Raw genomic sequence first — 25,279 nt, 5'->3', positions numbered from 1 at the left:
CGTTTTATCCCTGCATTAGGGAAGAACCAATATAGATTTAAATGCTTGTATTGTGCACGCAGCAGCTGATATGAGCAAATTAACTTGCGTTCTCTTACTACTGGCGCTGCTGATATTATGATGAACGACACTTTCGGGTCAGCGCATGTACTGAAGGCAGAAGTTTAGGGAGAGGGAAAGCGATTAGAAAGTCATCGAGACAGTGAGTGTGTAAATCTAGGGAAGGAGATCCAGTGCGGTTTCCCCATGCGAGCGCGCACACGAGAGAAGCTGATGCGAAACTTTCCCTCGGCCACGCGCATTCCGTTTGGAGATGCTTTTGCTCTGGTATCAAGCTGCGATGGGGCATATGTTTTTTTTTTTATGGTATTTTACTTTAATATTAAGAATCATTTATTAATAACATTACAGTTTCTTATTTTAACAGCATATCATTCATCTTGATAAGATTAATTTTTATTTTTGCCTATATAACAACAGTGCATGATTCTGCATACTGGAGTTAAATGGTTTTAAATAACCGGGGCTAGTTGTCACAAACTGCTATATCTCAATAACTTAAAATAATAAGATTTTAAGTCAAAAGTCCAATAATGTTTCAAATGTCATAGAGTCATACCAATTTTTTGTCAGACACCAGACATACAGTGATTTTTGATCATTTTTTTCTAGTGGGTGCAGGACACTATAATTCATTTATGTAAGTGAGGATAGCAAAACAAAGTAAAGTGGCATATTATACCCAAAAAATTCTTCATACAGTGGACTACCATAAAAATTGTGATAAAAAGTTTTGATTTGACATTTTACCATGATTTCTGTTCTCCAAGTGCTTTTATATGACTTGTTATATATGAAAATATGATTCTGCATGTATCAGATTATTTACTGATATGCACATTAAATAAATACTTTACAAAAAAAATAACAATTTTGGACAATTTTGACACCATTAGGTCACTCAAGATGTAGATGAGTTTATTTCCTTATCAGAACAGATTTAGAGAAATGTAGCATTATGTCACTTGCTCACCAATGGATCCTCTGCAGTGAATGGGTGCCATCAGAATAAGAGTCCAAACAGCTGATAAAAACCTCACAATAATCTGCAAATAATCCACACCACTCTAGTCCATCAATTAACATCTTTTAAAGCAAAAAGCTGCATGTTTGCAATAAATCAATCAATCAATCATTAAGCCGTTTTAATTTAGCCGGTGTAATAATCACTTCATAATAATTCTTCTTTTAATGAAAAAGTCCATCACTGTTGTCCTCTCACATCAAAATCCACTGACATATTTGTTTAGAACTGTTTTTACTTGTATATAGTGCTTAATATGTGAATATTTCTCTTCTGATTCAGACAAGATGACCTTTTCATAAAATGACCAGTCATATAGGGTCAATTTTCTGAAATTGAGATATAAACATAATCTAAAAGCTCAATAAATAAGCTTTCCAATGATGTATTTGTTAGGATAGGGCAATATTTGGCTGAGATATAACTATTTAAAAATCTGGAGTCTGAAGGTGCACAAAAAATCTAAATATTGAAAAAAAAAATCGCTTTTGAAGTTGTCCAAATGAAGTCCTTAGCAACACATTCCTAATCAAAGATTATGTTTTGATATATTTATGGTAGGATATTTACAAAATATCTCCATGGAACATGATCTTCACTTAATATCCTAATGATTTTTGGCATAAAAGAAAAATCGATAATTTTGACCCATTCAATGTATTGTTGGCTATTGCTACAAATATATCTATGTGACTTATGATTGGTTTTGTGGTTCAGGGTCACATATTATGAACAAAGGACTCTGGATTTTAGCTGGAAACAACAGTTTGATAGATTTGTTTCTTACAAACATGCAGCTTTTAGCTTCACAAGACGTTATTGACAGCACCCATTCACTGCAGAGAATCCTTTGGTGAGCAAGTGATGCAATGCTAAATTTCCCAAAATCTGTTCTGATAAAGAAACAAACTCATCTACATCTTGGATGGCCTAAGGGAGTGTAACTTATCTGCATATTTTAATTTTTGGCTGAACTGTTTCTATAATGAAAACAGCTAAATGCACACTGATATACAGAATAAGTCAGCCAGATGCAATATAGCTGCTTCTCATCAATAGATGCCATAAAAGAGCCTATTGTACTTAAAGAAAGTAAGTGAATAAGATTTATGACCAGCAACTTCTACAGTACTGACCTCTTGAGCCTGATGCTTAACAATGGCATCGAGGAGTTAATTGCTATTCTCTCATTCTCCTTTTTTGTTCCTCTAATTACCACGAGCACATAAATGATGAGGTGCATCTGCGTGAGTGTGTGTGGTATGGGCTCTGATGGATCTGTCTGAACACGGCCTGCGTCTCTGCGCAGTCATGATTAGCTGGTAAATGCATCATACATCACAGACTCAGCTAGAAACAGAAGAGACTGAAGCTGAAGAATACTTGCCATACTGTATTACTGCAATGTTGCTTAACTTCTGTTTACTAAGTGTATAATAATAATAAAATAAAAAATAATACTTTCATTCAGCAAGGATGCAATAAATTGACCAAAAGTGACAGTAAATACATTTACAGAACCAAACCAGATCAAATCAGCATATTAGAATGATTTCTGAAGGATCACGTGACACTGAAGACTGGAGTAATGATGCTGAAAATTCAGCTTTGCATTACAGGAATAAATTATGCTTTAAAAGATATTCAAATAGATTCAAATTGTATTAATATTTCACAATATTACTGTATCTTTGATTTAAAAAATGCAGCCTTGGAAAGCATATGCTTTTAAAAGCATTAAAATCATACTGACCCCAAACATTTGAATGGTAGTGTGTAGTTTGCCCTATATTAAAAATATAATTCCAGATCTGCCAAAAAAAAAGGACATCTATTTTCAGGTACCTTACAGTATGTCCACTGAAGCTATAGATGCACATCCAGAAATAGAAGTCGTTGTTCACTGGTGACCTGAGCTTATAGGGTCCCTCTTTAATCAGAATGACAAAGACAATAATAAGATTAAGAATTTATAAGTCTTTTGGGGACAGAAGCAATAGTTTTAACAACTCTTGAAGCAAATCCGTTTAGTCTGTGCTGGAGTTCACTCTATTTTAATGCAGGCCACCAAACACACAGTAATCTCTGTCTCGTCTTAATGGAAGTTAAAACTCTTAACGGGTCAAATATAGTACTGGGCAAATGTGACATCTGGCACTGAAGGCGCTGAGAGTCACACTGCACAGCTAATCACAGAACCTCTTACAAAATCTGTTGTAAGAAACACAGGCACTCACACAACTTTATGAATGGATACAGATGCCTGGGAGCAACAATAGAGGGTTTTCACTTGCATGGCCATATTGGAGATACTCAGATGTAAACAACAGTGTGGATTGCATGGTTAATATACTACTGAAAATGTTGTTCTGCTCATTTACGCTGTCTAAACTATGGAAAAAATGTTTGGAAGCTGCTTCATATCATATATCATATAGAGAAGGACTTAGTAAGCAAGGAAGGCTGCAATATAATGACAAACTAAAGTTAATACTAAAGCAGTATTAACTAAGATTAGCGATATTAGCCTAATATTTCACCTACCTGACTGAAAAGAACAAACTTGAATGTTGTTAAGATTCTTGCCCTGAAAATCCTGGTTCAGTTTGGCCAACCACAAACACCCTTTTTTCCTCAGACAGCTTTTTGCACAATTTTCCTTGATTAGTTATAACTTTTGGAAGTCTATAGCACTATATGTTATTATATATGTTATTTCTGGTCCGACCGATTAGTACAGCCCTAAACATGACATTAATTGACCATTTTCAGCAGCAATAATCTGCAAAAGTTCTGTTTGGTTCAGTGGCATTGTTTATGTTCTGTGCCACCAATATGGCCAATTAATGACATGTTGTGAAAATTACAAAACTTTATTGCATTATTGCAAGGCGAATTGAGGTAAATTAGGTCATTTTTGCCATTGTTTTCAAATTCTAGACTTTGTGGCTCTAAAAATCTAGAATTTAACGCATTATTAAAACATTAACTTTTGGAGCTAGAAGTAGCAATTTTTTCTCAATGTGAAGTGCACTTCACGATTTCAGTCTACAGAAGACATGCAAAAGTGTACAAACTCTAGCAGAGAGAAAAAAAACCTTTTTCCATGAATATTATACTGTACCTACTTTGAGGAATAAACTTGTATTATATTGTCTAAGAATTGTTAAGTAAATAACAAAATTTAAAGTAAACTAAATTTTTAAAATTAAAAATCCAAGTTACTTAATCAGCAATGAGGGAAATGGAAAAATTCATAGCACTTACGAAGCAATATTTAATCCATTGTCCACTCACACTTTTTGTACCGTATGATGACAGTGAAATTTGAGAAATCTTTCTCTGCACCATTTGCTGCTGGCTCTTCCTAGCAAGATTTGGCTGTTTTTAATGTTTTAAAAATAATTTATGTTTACCAAGGCTGCACTTTTTTGATAAAAAATACAGTAAAAATTACATTTTATTCAATTGTAAAATAACTCTTTCATTGAAATATATTTTGAATTTATTTCTGTGATGCAAAGCTTAATTTTCACATTTCTTTCAGAGATTATTCTAATATGCTGATTTGCTAGTACTGTTTTACTGTGTTTTCTTATCCAGTAAATGCAGTCTTTATTAGCAGAAGAGACTTCTTTCAAAAACCTTAAAAATTATTACCTTCAGTCATTCAAGTCATTCTTCTGCAATCAAGCGAAGAGCTGGATCAGAGATCACAACCAGAAGGACTTATTGTGTCTTAAGTCTGGATCTTCGGGACTTTTCTTCTTACAGCACCTAATCTGAATAAGAACCCTTTTTTATGTGTCGTCGACTTGAAGGTGCAGACAGAAGGTGCATGTTGGATGAACCTGAATGACACAGAGGAGAAGAATATAGCTTGAAACTGACTGGAAAACTACCAAAGCTACAAAAAACGAAATTTTGAGAAACCTTTTTTTTTATACATCTGTATTTTTAGGTAGCTTGAGGGGATGGCGTCTTTCCCAGAATTCCTGAATGACTCGTCTATCCACGATGGCCCTGGTGCAAAGGTGCCCCTGCCTCGGGCAGGATTCATCACGCTGTCCCTCCTCATGGCCGTGTTCTCCATCACAGCTGTCGTGTTGAACGCTACAGTGATACTCGTCACCCTCCGGCACAAACAGCTGCGACAGCCGCTAAATTTTGCCCTGGTCAACCTCGCTGTGGCCGACCTGGGCATTACGTTAACAGGAAGTGTGCCATCTGTGGTGACCAATGCTGTGGGCTACTACATTATGGGACGGGTCGGATGTGTATTGGAGGGATTTTGCGTTGCATTATTTGGTAAGTCTATTCTGAGTTAATTCCACACTTTCTAACTTCTATATATCTCTATTTCACAAAGCGTCATCAATCGGCCATATTGGCGGCTCGGAACGTAAACAGTGCCACTGAATCAAACGAAACTTGTATATTTTGCTGATTATTGCTGCTGAAAATGGTCGATGGTTGTCATGTTTTGAGCTGTAATAATCAGTCAGATCGGGAAAAAACATTTGAAGTACTATAGACTGCACAAAGTTATAACAAATCAATGAGAAAAGTGCAAAAAACTGTCTGAGGAATAAAAGGCATTTGTGGTTGGCCAAACTGAACCAGGATGAACCAGGAACCAGGTCAGCTAGGTGAAATATTAGGCTAATATATTAATTAATACTGCTCAGACATATCTTTATCACCAATTATCTTTAGTTTGTAAAAATACTGAGCCATTTTCTGCTTTCTGAGTCCTGCTCTATGTGATTTAGCAGCTTTCACACATTTTTTTTCATGGTTTAGACAGCATACATTAACAGAACAACGTATTCAGTAGTAGATTAACAGTGCAATCCATGCTGTTGTTTACATCCGAGTATCTCCAATATGGTTGCGCATCCAGGTAACTGACCAAATTAATTCTCGATATAATTTTTTCTTAAATTACATTTAGTAGCTGCGGTGATTCCATACAGTGTAAATACTGTCAAAAATACTGCAGTACTGAATGATTCCCGCATATTTACAAGGCATATATGTTCAAAAAACATGGAAATATCATAATACTTTTTGTACTATTGTAACGGTCTGGGTGTCTGTCCCTTTAAGGCTCGGGTTTTTCGGGGAATTTCCCTTGCACGGCGCTCAAGTCAAGTGTATATGCGTGAGGAATCCTCCTCCTAATCGTTCTTTTGTTTTTTCTTCCTTTTTAATAATAACCCTTTTTGTTAATGGTAACCGGCTTCGTGTGGTTTTTAATGCACAGTAGGTTACACTATGTACCGGAGTGTACGTTATCGTCCAGCCAGTGTTTTGTTTACCTGCTCATTTAGAAGCTGCTCTTGTGTAAATAACTTCGTCGCTGACAGAGACATTAGCAGGGTTCGTTTCGATGTACTGTAGGTAAATATTCACTTAATTCAGCGCTCTTCTTTTTCTGTGTTCTAAAACAGTCCCTTACTGCACAAATTTCTCCAAACAAATCAACGTGTAACTAAATGATTCAGACTGAATCGCGAATCGATTCAAATAGATCAAATAAAATCGATTCGAAAATTCATTCGAGAACAGAACTTTTGTTTTCAAATTTGCTCTTTGGAAACTGTCATTTTTAGAGGCAAAGGTTTCTGGTACACAGAACCAAAATGTTACTGTCTTGACCACTCTGACCTAATTTATTCAAGGTTTCATTAGAATGAGTCAAACAGCAACGTCGTGATTTTCTTGAATGATTCATTAAGATATCCGGTTCATAAAAGTAATTTGTTCGTGAATCGAACTGCACTGATTACACTGTGTCTTTCTTTCTTTCTTTCTTTCTTTCTTTCTTTTGACGCACTAAAAAGAACCGGCACGTAAGAGTCATAGAATCTCTATCGAGTCTCTATGTATTTTTTTTTTTTTTTTATAAAATATAGCATAAAATCTGTTTTCCAAGCAAACCTATTTTTTATAATCTTACTGTGTGTATGACCGGCAATTGAAACATTATTCATTTGATCAGATACTACTAACCCTTAAAAATGAACTGAGTGAGCTCTGAAGTCTGAATTCTTCTGTTGACTGCACAGGTATAACAGCGCTGTGCACAGTGGCCCTGATTGCTGTGGAGCGGCTGTTTGTCGTGTGCAAGCCTATGGGTACCATCACATTCCAGACCAGGCACGCCGCGGGAGGGTTGGCGATCTCCTGGCTCTGGTCTCTGATCTGGAATACTCCGCCTCTCTTTGGCTGGGGGAGCTACCAGCTGGAGGGAGTCGGCACATCCTGCGGACCCGACTGGCAAAGTCGAGATCTCAAAAATGTGTCTTACATCATCTGTTACTTCTCACTCTGTTTCGCGGTGCCATTCATCATCATTGTGGTGTCATATTCATGGCTGCTCTACACACTAAGACAAGTAGGAAATTTACCTTTAGTTTTTATATTTTGTTATGAGCTGATATTTATTTAAAGTGCTGGGCAGTAATGAAACATTTACTTCTAGCCTACCTGGTCTAAATTATAATATTGCACTTTTTATTCCGTTACATAGGCTATACAATTGAATTTCAAAAGTTTACACACACCTTGCAGAATCTGCAAAATGTTAATTACTTTACTAAAAATAAGAGGGATCATACAAAGTGCATGCAATGTTTTATTTAGTATTGACCTGAATGAGATATTTCACATAAAATATGTTTACATATAGTCCACAAAAGAACTTAATACTTGAATTTATTAAACTGATCCTGTTTAAAAGTTTACATACACTTGATTCTTAATACTGTGTTGTTACTTGAATGATCCACAGCTGTGCTTTTTTGTTTAGTGATAGTTGTTCATGAGTCCCTTGAACAGTTAAACTTCAGTAAAATCCTTCTGGTCCCACAAATTCTTTGGTTTTTCAGCATTTTTGTGTATTTGAACTCTTTCCAACAATGACTGTTTGATTTTGAGATCCATCTTTTCACACTGAGGACAACTGAGGGACTCATATGCAACTATTACAGAAGGTTCAAATGCTCACCGATGCTCCAGAAAGAAAAACAATGCATTATGAGCCAGGGATGTAAACTTTTGAACAGAATGAAGATGTGTATATTGTTCCTATTTTGCTTAAATATCATCCTTTTTTAAATACTGTCCTTCAGAAGCTACAGAAGATACTTACATGATACTTACAAAATAAGTTACATTTACCCTGATCTTCAAATTCAAAAGTGTTCACCCCCGGCTCTTAATGCAGCGTTTGGAACTTCCCTCAGTTTGGAGTCCCTCAGTTGTCCTCAGTGTGAGAAGATGGATCTCAAAATCATACAGTCATTGTTGGAAAAGGTTCAAATACACAAAAAAATGTGGGACCTGAAGGATTTTTCTGAAGATCAGCAGGCACTTTAACAGTTCAGGACAAACAAGGGACTCCTGAACAACTATCACTAAAAAGAACAGCTGTGGATCATTCAGGCAGCAACGCAGTATTAAGAATCAAGTGTATGTAAACTTAATAATTACCATTTTTGAAGATTCTGCAAGGTGTATGTAAACTTTTGACTTCAACTGTAAAAACATATTGTTCATACCTCGTAAGACCCAACAGCGATTTGAACTTGGAATGCTAAAAGGAATAATTAATCTAAAAATAAAACTTTTCCGGCCAGTAATTTAGCATTACATCAGTTGCTCACCAATAGATCCTCTGCAGTGAATGGGTGCTGTCAGAATGAGAGTCCAAACATCTGATAAAAACAGCACAATAATCCACAAGCAATCCACACCACTTCAGTCAATCCATTAATGTCTTGTGTAGTGAAAAGCTACGTTTTGTAAGAAACCTTTTAACTTTTAGCTTCTGGCTAAAATAGGAGTGCTCTAATCCATTATATTGATTTTAATTGGACTCTAATTCTGACAGCACCCATTCACTGCACAGGATCCATTGGTGAATTGTTCTGAGATAGAAACAAAGAAACATTTTTCACATGCATTGTATTTTTATGCTATCTGTTGGCACATATGTATAAACAGTTTTGTTTTTCTTCATTTTTAAACTACTATATGGTATAGTCTGCACACTTAAATTTTCAGTAACTTTGAAGTTGAATACTTTGATAGTGTATAACAAGTTTTGGTAAGAACTATAAAATATTTGCTTACTTGCAGATCAATACATATACTTCTGCACTAATCTTTCTTATTGACTAGTGCTTGCTTGCTGGTATAAATAATAAACATGGTTCAATATTTTTGAAAGAATATTGTCATTGACAGGTAGCTAAGGTTGGTGGCTGTGCGGCTGCGAGGGCAGAGTCTAAGGTGGCGTGGATGGTGGTGATGATGGTGTTGGCGTTTCTTGTGAGCTGGCTGCCGTATGCTTCTCTGGCTCTAACAGTTGTCTTCAACCCCAATGTCCAGTTGGCCGTGCTGGTGAAGGTGGTGCCCATATACATGGCCAAGAGTAGCACTGTTTACAACCCTCTGATCTACATATACAAGAACAAACAGGTGAGTGGAACAAAGAAGATGAATCATGTGGATCAGTACAATCTAGAAAAAACTAGCCTGAATCTAAATTTCCTGATAATTTACTCACCCACATGTCATCCAAAATTCTCGTCTTTCTTTCTTCAGTTGAAAAGAATTTAAGGTTTTTGAGGAAAACATTCCAGGATTTTTCTCCATATAGTGGCCAACAGGTTGAATGTCCAAAGGCAGTTTCAATGCACCTTCAAAGTGCTCTACACAACCCCAGCCGAGGAATAAAGGTCTTATCTAGTGAAAAGATCGGCCATTTTCTACAAAAAAATACAAATGCATACTCTTTTTTTTTTTACCACAAGTGGTACTTTTGCCTACATCACATGTGACCTTTTTAATGTGAGTAAGTAATGTGGAAAGTCAAGCTAGTGCAGGCAGTGTTGGGGACAGTTACTTTTTAAAAGTAATGCATTACAATATTAAGTTACTTCCTAAAAAAGTAACTAATTACGTTACTTAGTTACTTTTTAAAGAAAGTAATGTGTTACATTACTTTTGCATTACTTTTTAAATCTAAATGGGGTTTGCTTTTTTGGTTTTAATATAAAAAAATTCAATTTTGGGCAAATGCAAATGGATTTCCCCACCAAAAGCCTCAGGCTGAAGGAACAATAAATTCATGTCTGTACAGTAGATTGCAGAACAAAAAAGTTCAACAATAAAAAAAGAAAAACAAATGTTACTTTTATTTTGAGTAATTTGTGCATATTTGTATGGTTGCATTGGATAATCAAATGTCAGCAGCAAAGGCACTGGGTAATAAAATGGGATTAAATACATAAAAGTTATTTGTATTATTTAACATATTTAATTATTGCAGGGTTGTGTTATATTCTGAGTTGCATTTCACTGGTTTTATTCATTTTGTGGAATGCTGAATCTGTTCTTGGGAGTGAGATTAATTAAGGCATGTTCACATTTATTCTAGAACTAACTCTCAACATGCGAACAAGAGAGCTTTCAATCAATAACTGGGGAAAAAAAGTAACTGGTGTAACTTATTTGAAAAGTACCAGTCTTATAAATTATAAAGTAATATGTTACTTTACTAGTTACTTGAAAAAAGTAATCTGATTACACAACTCACATTACTTGTAATGCGTTACCCCAACACTGAGTGCAAGTATATACATTTGTAGTTTTTTTTTTTAGAAAATGACCGACCGTTTTGCTAGATAAGACCCTTATTCTTTGTCTGGGATCGTGTACAGCCCTTTGAAGCTGCATTGAAACTTCAGTTTAGACCTTCAAACTGTTGGCTCCCATTAAAGTCCACTATATGGAGAAAATTCCTGGAATGTTTTCCTGAAAAACCTTCTTTTTGACTGAAATAAAAAAGACATCTTGGATGACATGGGGGACATGATATTTCCTCCAACCCTACCATGTCACTAGCACCTTTGGGGTCTAATATACTATATATTAATATATCGTAGTAAATGTGGGCTGTTTGAAAATCTTAACCTTCTTTTCTAGTTCCAGAGGTATGCAATACCCTTTCTGATGTGTGGAAGGGACCCCTGGCCTTCAGAGGACGATGTGACTGATGATCAGACTGTTGTGACAACAACAAACAACAAAATCAGCCCAGAGTGACTTACTGTATGTTTCACCACAGTCATGTTAGAGCATGAAAGAATGTGCTCTACTACTAAAAGTGAGAAGGTTTGATGAATGCTGTTTCTTTCCTGTATGCATTTTCTATTGAAGTTGAGATGGGACATATAGAGCGGCTTGTCCTTTTATAAGGCCAACCGCCATTCATTCACATCACATCTGTGATTCACAACTTGCTAAAGCTATTCAGAATCAGCTGGTGTTAGGAGAGGGACATTCCTGTTTTAGACAGCAGTTGATGGGATACTGTATACTGTACCTTGCAGAATGAAAGATACGCGATCAGAAGAATTTGTATGTTGTATACCAACTTAAACTGTACTATGCATATGCATTTAAAGCCACACCACTTTGCTAATACTTTTATTCAGCAACAATGCAATAAACTGATTAAAAGTGACAGTTAAGACACCACATTTGGTGTTTGAGCATAAAATCGCTATACAAGAATAATTTCTGACAGATCAAACTACAGAAATGCCTGCTGAAAATAGCTTTGCATTACAGGAATAAATTACAATTTAAAATATAGCTGTAAGCAGCGATTATTGGGGTTCAAGCACTTGAATGTGTTTAAGCACATGAACAAGACATTATTTAGCAAGCCTGTAACCACCTAAATCAATGGTTTAGTAAACATTCTTGGCAAATCCAGGTAATTTGCAATAGAAATATTATGTTTTTTAATGTTTATAACTGTTATAGTGCAAACGGTGGTCCGATCTCATTAAAACTTTGCATGCTTGTCAGTGTTGTTTTCGTCAACGATGACGATGACGAAATCATTTCGTTGACGCCACTTTTTTTCATGACGATAACGAGACGATGACGAGATAAAAATGGCTCGTTGATGACTAAAACATGACGAGACGTGTGTGAGTTTTCGTTGACGAGACGAGAATAGACGAAAATGTTAGTGGGTGGTCCGTCAGACGTTTAAAATGCATGACATTTCCGCTTATTGTGCATGCCAATTAAAACTTAAAAAGTATCTGCCGCTATGGCAAGCCGTTTTAGCATTAAATACTCTTTGCTATACTAGTATGGCAAGCCGTTTTAGCATTCCATCCTTGTTTGTCTTTTATGTTCTAAAACATTCCTTCATTATTGTAATTATTGGTGAAAATAGTCGATCCGGAAGCTCACATTGTGTTGAACTATAGATCTGCTATTTTCAGAACTTATAAGTGACACTACCCAACAGCAAAATACTTACTGACCTACATTAATTTGTTAAAAGACTACTTTTTTCCCTTTTTTTGACTAAAACTAGACTAAAACCTTTTTGACTTTTCGTCGACTAAAACTAGACTAAAACCTTTTTGACTTTTCGTCGACTAAAATTGGACTAAAACTATCACATATAGAAGTGACTAAAATTTGACTAAAACTAAGAAGCATTTTAGTCCAAAAGACTAAGACTAAATCTAAGATGGTTGTCAAAAACAACACTGTGCTTGTTTAGAATCACCTGTCGCATGTGCTCAGCATGTTTCATGAAGTTTTAAGTTTTCCTTTAGGTTTTATAGCATTTTGGGTAAATTTGGACAAATTTTGAAAAAAATTTCTAAACTACCCTGTTATAGCTACCCAAAAGGTAAATTTCAACATTTTTTGTGATGATTATTATCCTAGTGATTCCAAAAAAATTGTACTGCAGTGTTTTTTTGAGATTGCATGAAAAACCTAGGACTGGTTTACAAAGAATTTTTTTTTACATCTCAATCATTTAACAAATGATTTGACTGACAGCAGTGGTTCTAGAGGCAAAGTTGTCCGAAATGAGGAGTACTATCATACGATACAAATATTGCATGTATGTGTGAAAAACTGTGCAACGTATAATTGTTTACGCCTTGAAAAATGCGTTATCGCTTCCAGTTGCCGATTTTATTCAAATTTCTCACAGACCTTTGGGGCCGTGAGTCAAACAGGCCAAACGAGTTTTATTCCGATCGGCCTCCATTGACCTTGTCTAACAGGTGCTCAAACTTCAGCCAATAATGGGCCATGGTTTTTTTTTTTTTTTTTGAGATGCGCAAATGTACTTGTATAGAAACTTGTGGTGCTTTAGACCAAGACTTTGCTCAGCAGTTGTTTTGTTAATAGGACAAATGTTTGCGTAGGTATAGCCATTTTTATGTTTATTTTCCCCTCTTATGGCACCATTAAGTGGCCAAGCTCTGCTATTTTTGTCCTGGGACTTCAGATTGAGCTCTTACATAGGTGTTCTGAGTTTGGCGAAGATATCTCATTCCATTCAGGAGCATTTTACTAAAAGTGGCCCTGCCCCTTTCAAACATTTTGGGATCCCTTTGCGACGGCGAGTCGAAAAGTTGCCCTTTTTTGATCAATAGTGATATTCACTCTCTAGAGAATCTTTCTGCACTGGCTTGGTTTTAATCAGGTGAAAACCAATTAAATCTGAGTTAAGCATTTTGTCCGGCTTATACATATACATTTAAAGGCACACAACTTTGCTAATACTTTTATTCAGCAACAATACATTAAATCGATCAAAAGTGACAGTTAAAACACCACGGTGTTTTTTGAGCAAAAAATTGGTATGTTAGAATGATTTCTGAAGGATCAAACTACTGAAATGCCTGCTGAAAATGTAGCTTTGCATCACAGGAATAAGTTACAATTTAAAATATAACTGCAAGAATGTGCGAGAAAATGGGCAACATACAATTGTTTACGCCCTTGAAAAATGTGATATCATGCCGATTGGCCTTCATTAACCTCGTCTAACAGGTGCTCAAACTTCGGCCAATGGTGGCCATGTTTTTTTTTTAGATGCACAAATGTATTTATAGAATACATCAGCAGTTTTTATTTTAATAGGACAAATGTTTACCATTTTTATGTTTATTTTCCCCTCTTATAGCGCCACCAAGTGGCCAAGCTCTGAGATTTTTATCCTGTGACTTCAGATTGAGCTCTCACATAGGTGTTTTGAGTTTGGCGAAGATATCTCATTCCATTCAGCAGTTATAGGCATTTTACTAAAAGTGGCCCTGCCCCTTTCAAACGTTTTGGCGTCCCTTTGCGACTTTTATTCAGCAACAATTCATTAAATTGATCAAAAGTGACAGTTAAGACACCACATTTGGTGTTTTTTGAGCACAAAATCGGTATATTAGAATGATTTCTAAAGAGTGTGCAAGAAAACGGACAACATACAATTGTTTACGCCTTTGAAAAATGTGATATCATGCCGATTGGCCTTCATTAACCTCATCTAACAGGTGCTCAAACTTCGGCTGTTTTTTTTTTTTTTTTAGATGCGCAAATGTATTTATAGAAACTTGAGGTAGTTTAGACCAAGACTTTGCTCAGCGGTTTTCATGTTAATAGGACAAATGTTTGCGTAGGTATAGCCATTTTTACGTTTTTTTCTCTCTTATAGTGCCACCAAATGGCCAAGCTCTGTGAATTTTGTCCTGTGACTTCAGATTGAGCTCTTACACTGGTGTTCTGAGTTTGGCGAAGTTATCTAATTCCCTTCAGGAATTATAGGCATTTTATTAAAAGTGGCCCTGCCCCTTTCAAACGTTTTGGCGTCCCTTTGCAACGGCAAGTCGAAAATTTGCCCTTTTTTTGATCGTTATTGATATTCACTTTCCAGAGAATCTTTCTGCACTGGCTTGGTTCTGATCAGGTGAAAAACTGATCAAATCTGAGCCAAGGTTTCCAAGACATAAAACACTTGAAGAGCAATTTCATACTTTTGATCGCTGTAGCATCCCTGTCAGGCCGATTGGGGCGAGCCTTGGTGATGTTGTCAGTGCTGTGAATACTACCATCCCTCCCAAGTTTCTAGTCTCTACGACTTGCACAATCAGTTTTACGTGGAGATTGCTGATCCTTGGCCATTCTAACAATTGCATTAGGGTTTTAGAACTATGCGCTTGAACCCCTACATATAGTCAAACAGAAAAATAGTTATTTTAAATTGTAATAATATTTCACAATTGGTCAATTAAATGCAGTTTGGTGAGCAAATCTTGAACCTAAATGAACTCTTAAATGCTACATCATCCGATCCCAAAGCCCCAGATGAATCTTGCAATATAATCAGATTAAATTTTTCATTTTTCTTTCCAATTACAGACACCTTGACCCATAGATCTACTGAGAAACTCATTTATTAGCTATTATTAAAGTCTTTTCTTAGCTGTACAGTTCCATGTTCGCGTACAAACAAGTGACACAGTTGTTTGTTTATTCATTAAGTTTATTCTGTATTAATCATTAGAAAATAAAATTTCAATATTGATTAAAATCAAGTCCAGGCCAAAATAAATAGGAAAATTACAAAAAATGTATCGATACAAAACCTAGAGGGATATTATAAGTCATCTGCTACGAAGAGAAACCCTTTTTCCTATTTCTTCATGGAATAAAAATCATAACAGAGCAAAGATAAAGACTTTCAAATGGAGAACATCACCACGCAGCTTTCCGTTACTTCTGTACATATGTTACACTATAATCTTATGTTTCCTTACAGCATTAATAAGAAAAAGTATATAATAGTAGTAGCAACAACTCTAGATGAAAATGTGATAATCAACAGATGTGGCTCTGAAAACTTGTATAATACTTTTCCCCCCGTTTTTTGTTAACAACGTTAACAATACAGAGTGCACCCCCCCCCCCTCCCTTGTTTGTCCCAGCACTGAAATGTGAAATGTAAATGACAAATATAGATTTCACTAACCCGTACGCACAGTCACAGAAAAAAGTACAAAATTCGCCCACCTTGATACACAAAATATGAATAGAAAACAGGGAAAACAAATTGCACGTTACAGTAATTTGTGCAAAGACGAACAGCAATGTGCTAATAATAAAATCCCATTGGTATATTAAGAAACCAAATTTTTCTTTCTTTTCAGGAGTCCCTGACACGAGGTAAAAGTTAAATCTTTAGTTCAACAAGTTTTTTTTAACTTTTCTTTGTTTATTAAAAATAATGCATATTTTATTGTGATTACCAGTAATTGCTACGAATAGTACAATGTGCCAAGAATGTGCATTGGTCCGTTTACAAGATACAGAATAATCGACATGAAGACCAGAACAAAACGTTTCATTTTTTTTTTTTTTTTTTTTATATATACTTTTTCCGCACGGATCATTTCAGAGAGCCCTTTCAGATGTGCACACGCAGTGTTTCATGACAGTATTCGGTTGACTGAAAAGCACAGTACTCTTCCAAAACACAAGAGATCAATAACACTCAAGAACAACAATTCCAACAAACCCCACATTTCCCTTTATTTCAGCTGTACTGAAGCTTTACACTTCAAGGCAGTGGCCTCTGCAGTCAAACTTTTTTTTTTGCCCATAATGCTCAGCATTAATATGCCTGGTAGAAATGACAAAAGGTCAATTGAATTGATGTTTCCCAAGTTGAGGCCTAAGGGCAGATTTACAACACCTTAAAGGCAAAACGCTCACAAAAAGGACGCTTCAAATGCTGATATGTTTCCCCTGCTTTAAAAGAGGTATTTTCAGAAGCCAGAGCTGAAGTGAGAAGTGGAAAGAAAGAAAGAGTAAAATAAAAAACAAAACAAAAGAGGGGGAAAGTATTGCTTAACCAGTTTCTTGCCCTGCTTAAAGAAATAGTGCACCCAAAAATGAAATTCTGTCATTGTTTACTCACTCTTAGCTTTCAAATATATTTTGTTTTATTTCCAAACTTTCCAAATTCATTTCAGGCATGTTATGCAGTCTGCTCTGTGCCTGCTTAAAAATCTATGTAAAGATGTCATGCCAAAAAAATGCATGTCGAAGCATACAGCTGTATTTGTATCTATGTAAATGCATTCATTCCAACTCTAAGCTGCATTAGTGTTCAAAAATTCTAAATGCCACTTCAGAGGTGCATCTGCGCCACTTTTGTAATGTAAATATGGCATATGGTTACATTTACATTACATAATTCCATTTGCAGATGCTTTTATCCAAAGCTACTTGTATTGCGTTTTTAAGAATTATTTTTTTATTATATTTCTCTACTGTTTTAAGTACAGAAATGCTATATAATACATTTTGAGCATGAAAATTCTATCAAATCAAAAATTGAAGGGAGTGCATTAGTGGCGCCCACTTTTTTTAGTATCATTGGTTCTGGAAGTCCCCACAGAGATTTCTTTAAAGGCTTTATTAAAGCATTAGAAGCCACAGATCAAATCAACCGGCGATGATGCTGGACATTAAAAACCTTTATTTAAAGAAAAATTATTGCATGAAGCACTGCAAATGACAACGGAATTAAAAGCAATGGAGAAATATAAAACTAACAAGTAGTCAATAATATCTATAGAAACTTAAAGGATAACTATTGCCAAAATGCAACCTGGGCTGTTTTTTTTTTTTTACTGTAAACAGACAAACTTATATCTACAAGCATAATTACGACAAACGAGCCGTTTTTGAGATTGACCGTGATTTCGTTTTGTGGTCAATGGCCGGTGAATGGCAGTACTAGGGGCATAAATTTGAGCGCATCAAAATCGATATTTTTACAACACTAAGAAGGCTCGACACACCATGAAACTTTGCTCGAAGTATTGCCTGGGTCTCTACACATGAACTCGAGCACTGAGAACATTGTTTGTGTACACAGAGTTTACTAAAAAGAAAGGTTTTGAACAACTCACTTTCACTGTTTGAGTTTCCGCTCGCAGCCGTCTTGCCAGTCAAGAGGTGTCGATCTCTGAGTGCGAATGAATGGACTCCATAGGACAAAATATTACGCTCTTTTTACAACTAGAAGGTTAATATTGTTTTTCACTTGCGACAAAACAACGAATTAGCCGTGCATTTATATGGAAATATGCTTTAGGAGCTATCCATCCTCGCACTCAGAGATCGACACCTCTTGACTGGCAAGACGGCCGCGAGCGGAAACTCAAACAGTGAAAGTGAGTTGTTCAAAACCTTTCTTTTTAGTAAACTCTGTGTACACAAACAATGTTCTCAATGCTCGAGTTCATGTGTAGAGACCCAGGCGATACTTCGAGCAAAGTTTCATGGTGTGTCGAGCCTTCTTAGTGTTGTAAAAATATCGATTTTGATGCGCTCAAAGTTATGTCCTTAGTACTCCCATTCACCGGCCATTGACCACAAAACGAAATCACGGTCAATCTTGTCGTAAATTATGCTTTTAGATATAAGTTTGTCTCGTTTACAGTAAAAAAAAAAACAGCCCAGGTTGCATTTTGGCAATAGTTATCCTTTAAAGAGCAGGTCATATGGGTTTTCGGAAAAATATCTTTTTTGCAGTTTGTAACGTGGCTATTATTTAATGTAAACAGTCTGCAAAGTTGTTAATCAAAAAAGTGCATTATACATAATGATAATGTCTCTTAAAAGAAAGAGTCGTCATATTTTTGAAAGAAGATGATGTGAAGAATCAGTAGTTATTTTTTTTTTCAAGATACCATAGCAATACAATTCGAACCTTTGTTGTGTGCTCGTCATTTTACTGAGAACTGCTTCTCTAATCTTGGCTTTTATTTTTTTGGCTTCTAATCTTCTTTATTTGGACTAACGAACGTCTCTGAACCGCAACCTGTAAGTACGATTGATACGTTGTGTGTACATTTACAACAGTTTCTTACTGAAATAGTTCGCTGTGAACCAAAGAATGTGCCGATTAATGTAGACTGTTGTTGTTCTAATTACTTCGTTTAATAATAAAGAATGAAATTTACATATAGTTTGGTTTACAAACTGCGTTGTTTCATCAGTTAGTCACATTAGCACTCGGCTAACATATCCACCATTATTATTTTGTTACGCGTTTACAGTTTAGCAGCTAAACCTTAGCCGTGGGCATGATTCGCTTAAGTGTTAAACAAAATGTTTTTGTCAATATTTTAAGAACGGATTAAAGCACTACATTTTTGTTCTATCTAAAGGTGCATCAGGGTTGCCAGGTTTTCACGACAAAACTTGTCACATTGCTACTCAAAACTAGCCTAATCGCTTTTTCCATTAAAAAGTGTGTTCCAGGGTGTAAAATAATCAGGTTTACCCTGGTAAATCACATTCCAGGGGCTAAATATGAAGTTTTTAGGGTCGCTTAAAAAACAACTGCAGACTTGGCAACACAGATGGTAGCGCTCACTAAGTTGCTCAAGTACTCCTCTCTGTGCCAATCACAACAGGCTTGGCCAGCTTATGACAGGGAGGAGTTTACAGACATTACGCTCAAAGCTGATTCAAACGAATAGTTTCGAAATCATTGACAAATGACTGTGTAAATGTATATTTTGAGAAAATTACAACGTTTTCTGACCCTAGATAAATTTAAACCTGTTGTAGGGTACTCCAACACAATATAAGGATAACGTATGACCTGCTCTTTAAGTTTGCAAAATATGCAGATGTGAGCATTTTGATAGTGTAGTGTATCGATTATGTCATTTGCTATGTTTCACAGAAGAGGCGACTCACTGATTGGTTGAATTTCTGTTAAGCATTGTGGGTAATGTAGTTTTTCCACCACGAATTTACCGGTTAAATAGAAAATAAGCTGAAATGATTTGAATGGATGGCTTCAACAAGATTCATTAAAAATCAACAAATCCAAACTTTTTCCACTGAGAATAAATCAATTTGATGCTGAGTGAATAACAGAATTTTCATTTTTGCCTGAACTGTTCCTTTAAGGATTCACGATGTGAACATTCACTTCAAGCAACCCTTAACTCCCCCAACATCACATTTTGTCATCATAATCATCATCATTATAAAACCAAAGGAAGATTTTAGTATTGAAAACACCTAAACACATGAGTGGAAATCTGAAACCCAGTGCGCTATTCCTAGATCAGCTATTCATAGATCAGCCAGTGGCAGCAGGCTTTTCCAAGTGGCAGCATGTTCTTGGTGAGGGTCGTACAGTTTAATTGCAGACTAATTAAGCAGCATTGTTAATGCACAAAGCATTTACCATTGCACCTTCCTGTGCACGTCCCCGGCACAAAATATGCAACGAAACACGAGTCCTATTCGACAGACTCCAACAAGAGACACAAATCCGTAAGCCCAAGGAAAATCCGCGTAAAGGGGGTCGACGCTCGTGACCCATACTGCATGCCGTAGATTTAGTTAAAGGAACACTACGTCGGTTACGCTTATGAAAACGGACACTGAGAAAACAACTTGCATATCTTGTGCGGGTGTGTCACAGACGTAACCTCATAGAAAATTGGCTTTTTTTGTTCTATACTTTTCACAAACGAGTAAGAATGCATATGAGCAAAGAATAAAGGCAAAGAATTTAATAATAAAGTACAGTACCTATTAAAATAACACCAAATTTCGGCTTTTCCGTAATGCAAGAACATCAATTAGGATTAATATTGCTGATCTGCTTTTTTTGTACAGTACATAATTACAAAATATATAATGTCTCTTTACAAAGTTTTCTTTTGCGGTATATATTACAAGTCATGTACAGCATATTATGAAATATCAAACAGGCTATCCTAAATTAAAAAAATAACCTGTCTGCTAGTGCATTCAACACAAATGCTGAAATCCTCTCTAGATCCGCAAACCTGCATGATATCCTTATTGTAAACCAGTGTTGTAGAATTAGCGTTTGTTCTCTAAAATATGCACTTTCGCCTTAAACGGTACTAAAATAGTCATACGGGGCGAATCGAAACTAAAGCCTTTGTTGAGGGATATGCCGTACTTAGCTTGCATTGAGCTTGCAACGTGCTTGATATGCAAAACCCTTAATAAAGTGACTGAGGTAATGACATTCGTTTTGATTGTCATCACCGTGGAAACAGCCTACCCTCCCACAACCCCACCCCCTCGCTGCTCATTGGTCCATTTCCTGCAGTGACGGCACAAGCAGCCAATGAAAGTTCACCTCCAGAGTTGCGATTAGCTCCTCCCCCCAGCGCCGTGACTGAAGTGAGCGAGCGGCACCGATGCGTCCGTTCTCGCGGTGCCTTTCCGCTCTGCTGTGAAGGCACTTCTTTAGGTAGTAAGCCAGTAAATATACTTTAGATTTGTTTGTTGCGCTGATCAGTTTCAGACGAACAGCAGCTGCAGCCGCTAACCGGGTGCTATAAAGTGGTAATGCATATCATTTCGTCTGCCAGGTCCTCCTCGTACTGCGGTCTGGGTTCGGTTTCTGGTTCCTCGTCGCTGTAGCTGGCCGAGACGTCTTGCAGCTCGTAGTCTCTGTGGCCCATTATGGGAAAGACGTTGACGCCGTTGACTGTCGGCGTGATGCCGCCGTTCAGGAGGTGGCTGGCGGCGCTCTCCATCTCGTCGATGGTCATCTCGCACGCGTCCGCGATCTCGTGCTTCGTGGCGGCCACGAACTTCGGGTCCTTGGCGTATCGACCCAGTCCTTCTGATATCAAGACCTGCTCAAAGACGAGGAGGAGAAATTACGCTTTCCGATTTTGTTTTCACTGTCTGAAGAAAAGATTTTGTCCTGAAACTATAAGCTTTTGCATTACATCTGCCCAAGGTAGCATGAAATCACAAGGCATTCAAATTCATTTTTTTTTTATGTAAAAATTTTAAGCCCAACTTTATATCATTTTGATACTAAGTTGTGACTATTGTGGTGATTTTTAATGCACTTTTAAAAACACGCATTTACAATATCACAATGATTTTGGGGAAAAAAATAGTAAATAAAATATTCATTTAGGTAAATATACATATAAATATATATTTATTTATTGCATTCCAATTTAAAACTACTTGGCTACAATGACAGTTTCTCTTATTTAAATTAAACCACTAAATAAATAACTTATCATATATATTATTGGCAAGTATAAAATACAGATAAATGTTTCTCTTTGTATTTATTTACTTATTTATTTTTTGCATTCAAATTTAAAACTACTTGGCTACAAAAGGCTGTTGGCTGAAATTATGTTTTTTTTTCTTAAATAATAAGTAAAATTATTACTAATTTAAATAGGTTATTTACTTTACTAATGGCAGTATTTTTATATTGGTAATAATATATACAAACATGTACATACATATTTTTCCTTGTGCTCATTTATTTATTTACTTACTTATTTTGCGTTCCAATTTGAATCTACTTGGCAACAATGGCAGTAAAATGTACAAAATAATTAAAAAATAAATAAATAGCTTTTATTACTATTGTTTATTTTGGTAAATATACATATAAATATACATAAATATGTTTTCTTTGTGTTCGATTTATTTAATAAATATGTAGCTTTTATTACTATTTTTTTTGGTAAATATACATATAAACATACAAACATTTTCTCTTTGTGTTTGCTTTATTTATTTATTGCATTCCAATTAAAAACTAATTGTCTACAATGACAGTTTCTCTGATTTAAATTAAACCAGTAAATAAATACCTTTTATTATTACAGATTTTTTATTGGTAAATATAAAAAAATAAAAATATATGTTTTCTATGTGTTTATTTTATTATTATTTTGCCTTCCAATTTGAAACTATTTGGTTACAGTGGCTGTTAAATAAAATATGTATATATTTTTATTTCAAATAAATAATAAATAGGTAAAATTATTAGTAATTTAAATTAGTAATTAACTTATTTTTATATTGGTAATAAAATATACATTAAAATATACTTTTTCCCTGTGCTCATTTATTTATTTATTTACTTATTTTACATTCGAATTTGGATCTACTTGGCTACAATGAGTAAACAATTAAATAAATATTTAACTTATTACAATTATTTTGTTAAATATACATATAAATATTTTTTGTGTTCAATTTATTGCATTCCAATTTAAAACTACTTGTCTACAACGACAGTTTCTGTGATTTAAATTAAATCAGTAAATAAATAACTTTTTTATTATATATTTTTATTGGTACATATAAAAATATAAATAAATGTTTTGAATCTACTTCATGTTTGGCTGAAATTAGGGTTTCTCTGTTTAAATTACATTTAAATAAATAAATAAAAATGTTGAAATTGTCTCATAGCAAATACATAAATACTGAGACACCTAGCTGAAAAACAGAAAGATATACATTTTTACCATGTTTAATTGCTTAGATCTCCTAAATGGAAACAGGAGGTCTCAGACTCACCGCCTCTACCAGACTGGTAGCGCTGCCTCTCTTCTGGTGGTACTGGTTTCTATACTCGGGCGGGACCTGCAGGTGAACGGGTGAGTAGTTCCTCTGGTACTCGGGGTCATCTGTATACCACGAGCTCTTCCTGATGGATGAGTGACTGCTGTGGGCGCTGTCCCTCAGAGGACGGTCCACGCGGATGAGCGGCGTGTAGTACGGCGTTCGGTCTTTACTTGCAGGAGTGGGAGGAGGAGAGGCCCATGATCGTGTAGATCGAGTAGGTGAAAGCCTGTGAGCCCTGCTGGAGTCCAGACCCGCTACCGCCATCACCTGCACCAACACGCACAGTGGACAAAAGAAATGTATTGTTATGATATACAGTACTTAGTAAACTTACTGTACGTAATATGGTGGCATATAGGGTTGTAATAAAATAGAATGATATTTCATGAGTTGATACCAATATCAATTTGCATGCTAACTTATACTTTTTTTTTTGTTTATAAAGTAATAAATATTATCTGTAAATATTAACAAATGATATATATATTAGTTCTAGTTCTAATATTAATTCTATTCTATTTATTTATTATAAATTTATTTTATTTATATTAGTTGTTCTATATTAGTCAAATATCGATCATTATTAAATAGATATTTTATATATTTTAGAAAATGATATATGTAAATATTTAACACATCTATATGTATATGTGTGTGTGTGTGTGTGTGTGTGTGTGTGTAAATATTTAAATATGTATTTGTATATCAATAATTATTAAATAGTTATTTTATGTATAAGAAAATTATGTTTAAATATAAATTATGTAAATATAAAAATATATGTATATATATATATATATATAAATTATTATTTATTTGAACTATTATTAAATATAAATACATTATTAAATAGTATATGTAAATATTCTCTCTCTCCCTAAATATATATATTAAATATTAGTAAACACCAGGGTTTCTGCAGATATGAACAAGTGAAATTTAAGACTTTTTAAGACCTTTTTAATACCACCTTATATGAAATTTAAGACCTAAACCTGTAATGGAAATATATATTATATTACATGCATATGTGATATTTAATGTGTTTAATGTAAAAAGTAAACAAAATTTCATGGCTGTCATAAATTAAATTTATTACTACGATATACAGTGAACTTTCCATATCAGCAGATACTATTCCACACAAAATATCCCCATAAAAGTACCACTAGAAATATCTGATTTAAAAAAAAAAATTCTGAAGCGATTTTTTTTTTTTTTTTACTTTTGAAATGTATGCGTACCTTTGAAATTTATTTTATGAATTTATCAATAAATTCTAAATGGCTGTTAGCAGTGAGATTACATAATTTACACTGCAAAATTAAAAGTGAGATTAATGTTTTAAATACATTTATTGATTTATAAATATATATATTATAAATGCGATTCTGTCTGAAGACGCAGAAACTTCCACAGAGGGAGAAAAAAATCTACAGTTGTTAGCAACTGGCCTTAGCCAAGCCCTATATTCAGTTTTTCCAAGCCCAGTTTCGCTAAACTTGCACTTCCTCATAGCTAAAAAGTTAAATCCATTTGACTTCTGCGGCAGCGGTACAATCCGAGAGAGACTCGCGCCAATAACAGAAAGCTGATTGGCTATTGCATGCTGGTCTCATTTGTAGTTTAAATTCAGCAAATTATATTTGGAATAGTGAAATAAAGAACTACAACACCACGGAAACAACAGAAAGAGAATTTAAATGAGCATTAGAGGTAGCGTTACATGGACATCGGAAAAATAAGACCTGTGTAAAATTATTTAAGACCTAGAACAGCGAATTTAAGACTTTTTAAGGCCTAAAATTTTGATTTTTAAATTTTAGACTTTTTAAGACTTTTTAAGACCCCGCGGAAACCCTGAAACATACACATATATCCTTTCATTTT

At 35.1% G+C, this 25,279-nt stretch overlaps 2 protein-coding genes across 2 annotated transcripts in view; one reads left to right on the top strand and one right to left on the bottom strand.

Moving 5' to 3' along the window:
- Positions 1 to 4,958: 4,958 nt before the first annotated feature.
- On the top strand, positions 4,959 to 11,422 carry parapinopsinb (parapinopsin b). The gene is made up of 4 exons (XM_073826143.1): positions 4,959 to 5,392; positions 7,156 to 7,484; positions 9,338 to 9,571; positions 11,081 to 11,422. The coding sequence occupies exons 1-4, from the start codon at positions 5,059 to 5,061 to the stop codon at positions 11,198 to 11,200; spliced, it is 1,017 nt and encodes a 338-aa protein (XP_073682244.1). The 5' UTR covers positions 4,959 to 5,058; the 3' UTR covers positions 11,201 to 11,422.
- Positions 11,423 to 15,440: 4,018 nt separating this feature from the next.
- Positions 15,441 to 25,279, bottom strand: part of LOC141294326 (voltage-dependent L-type calcium channel subunit alpha-1D-like) — a 69,567-nt gene continuing 59,728 nt past the window's right edge. The window contains exons 37-38 of the mRNA XM_073826384.1: positions 23,342 to 23,656; positions 15,441 to 21,633 (exon numbers count right to left, since the gene is read on the bottom strand). Of these exons, the coding sequence (XP_073682485.1) occupies positions 21,328 to 21,633; positions 23,342 to 23,656 (621 nt within the window). The 3' untranslated portion in view covers positions 15,441 to 21,327. The remainder of the gene's footprint in view (positions 21,634 to 23,341; positions 23,657 to 25,279) is intronic.

Source organism: Garra rufa, chromosome 20 (assembly GCF_049309525.1).
Source record: "Garra rufa chromosome 20, GarRuf1.0, whole genome shotgun sequence".
NCBI lineage: Eukaryota > Metazoa > Chordata > Actinopteri > Cypriniformes > Cyprinidae > Garra > Garra rufa.
Note: the sequence above shows the minus strand (reverse complement) of the source record. Positions and strands in the feature narration are given on the sequence as shown.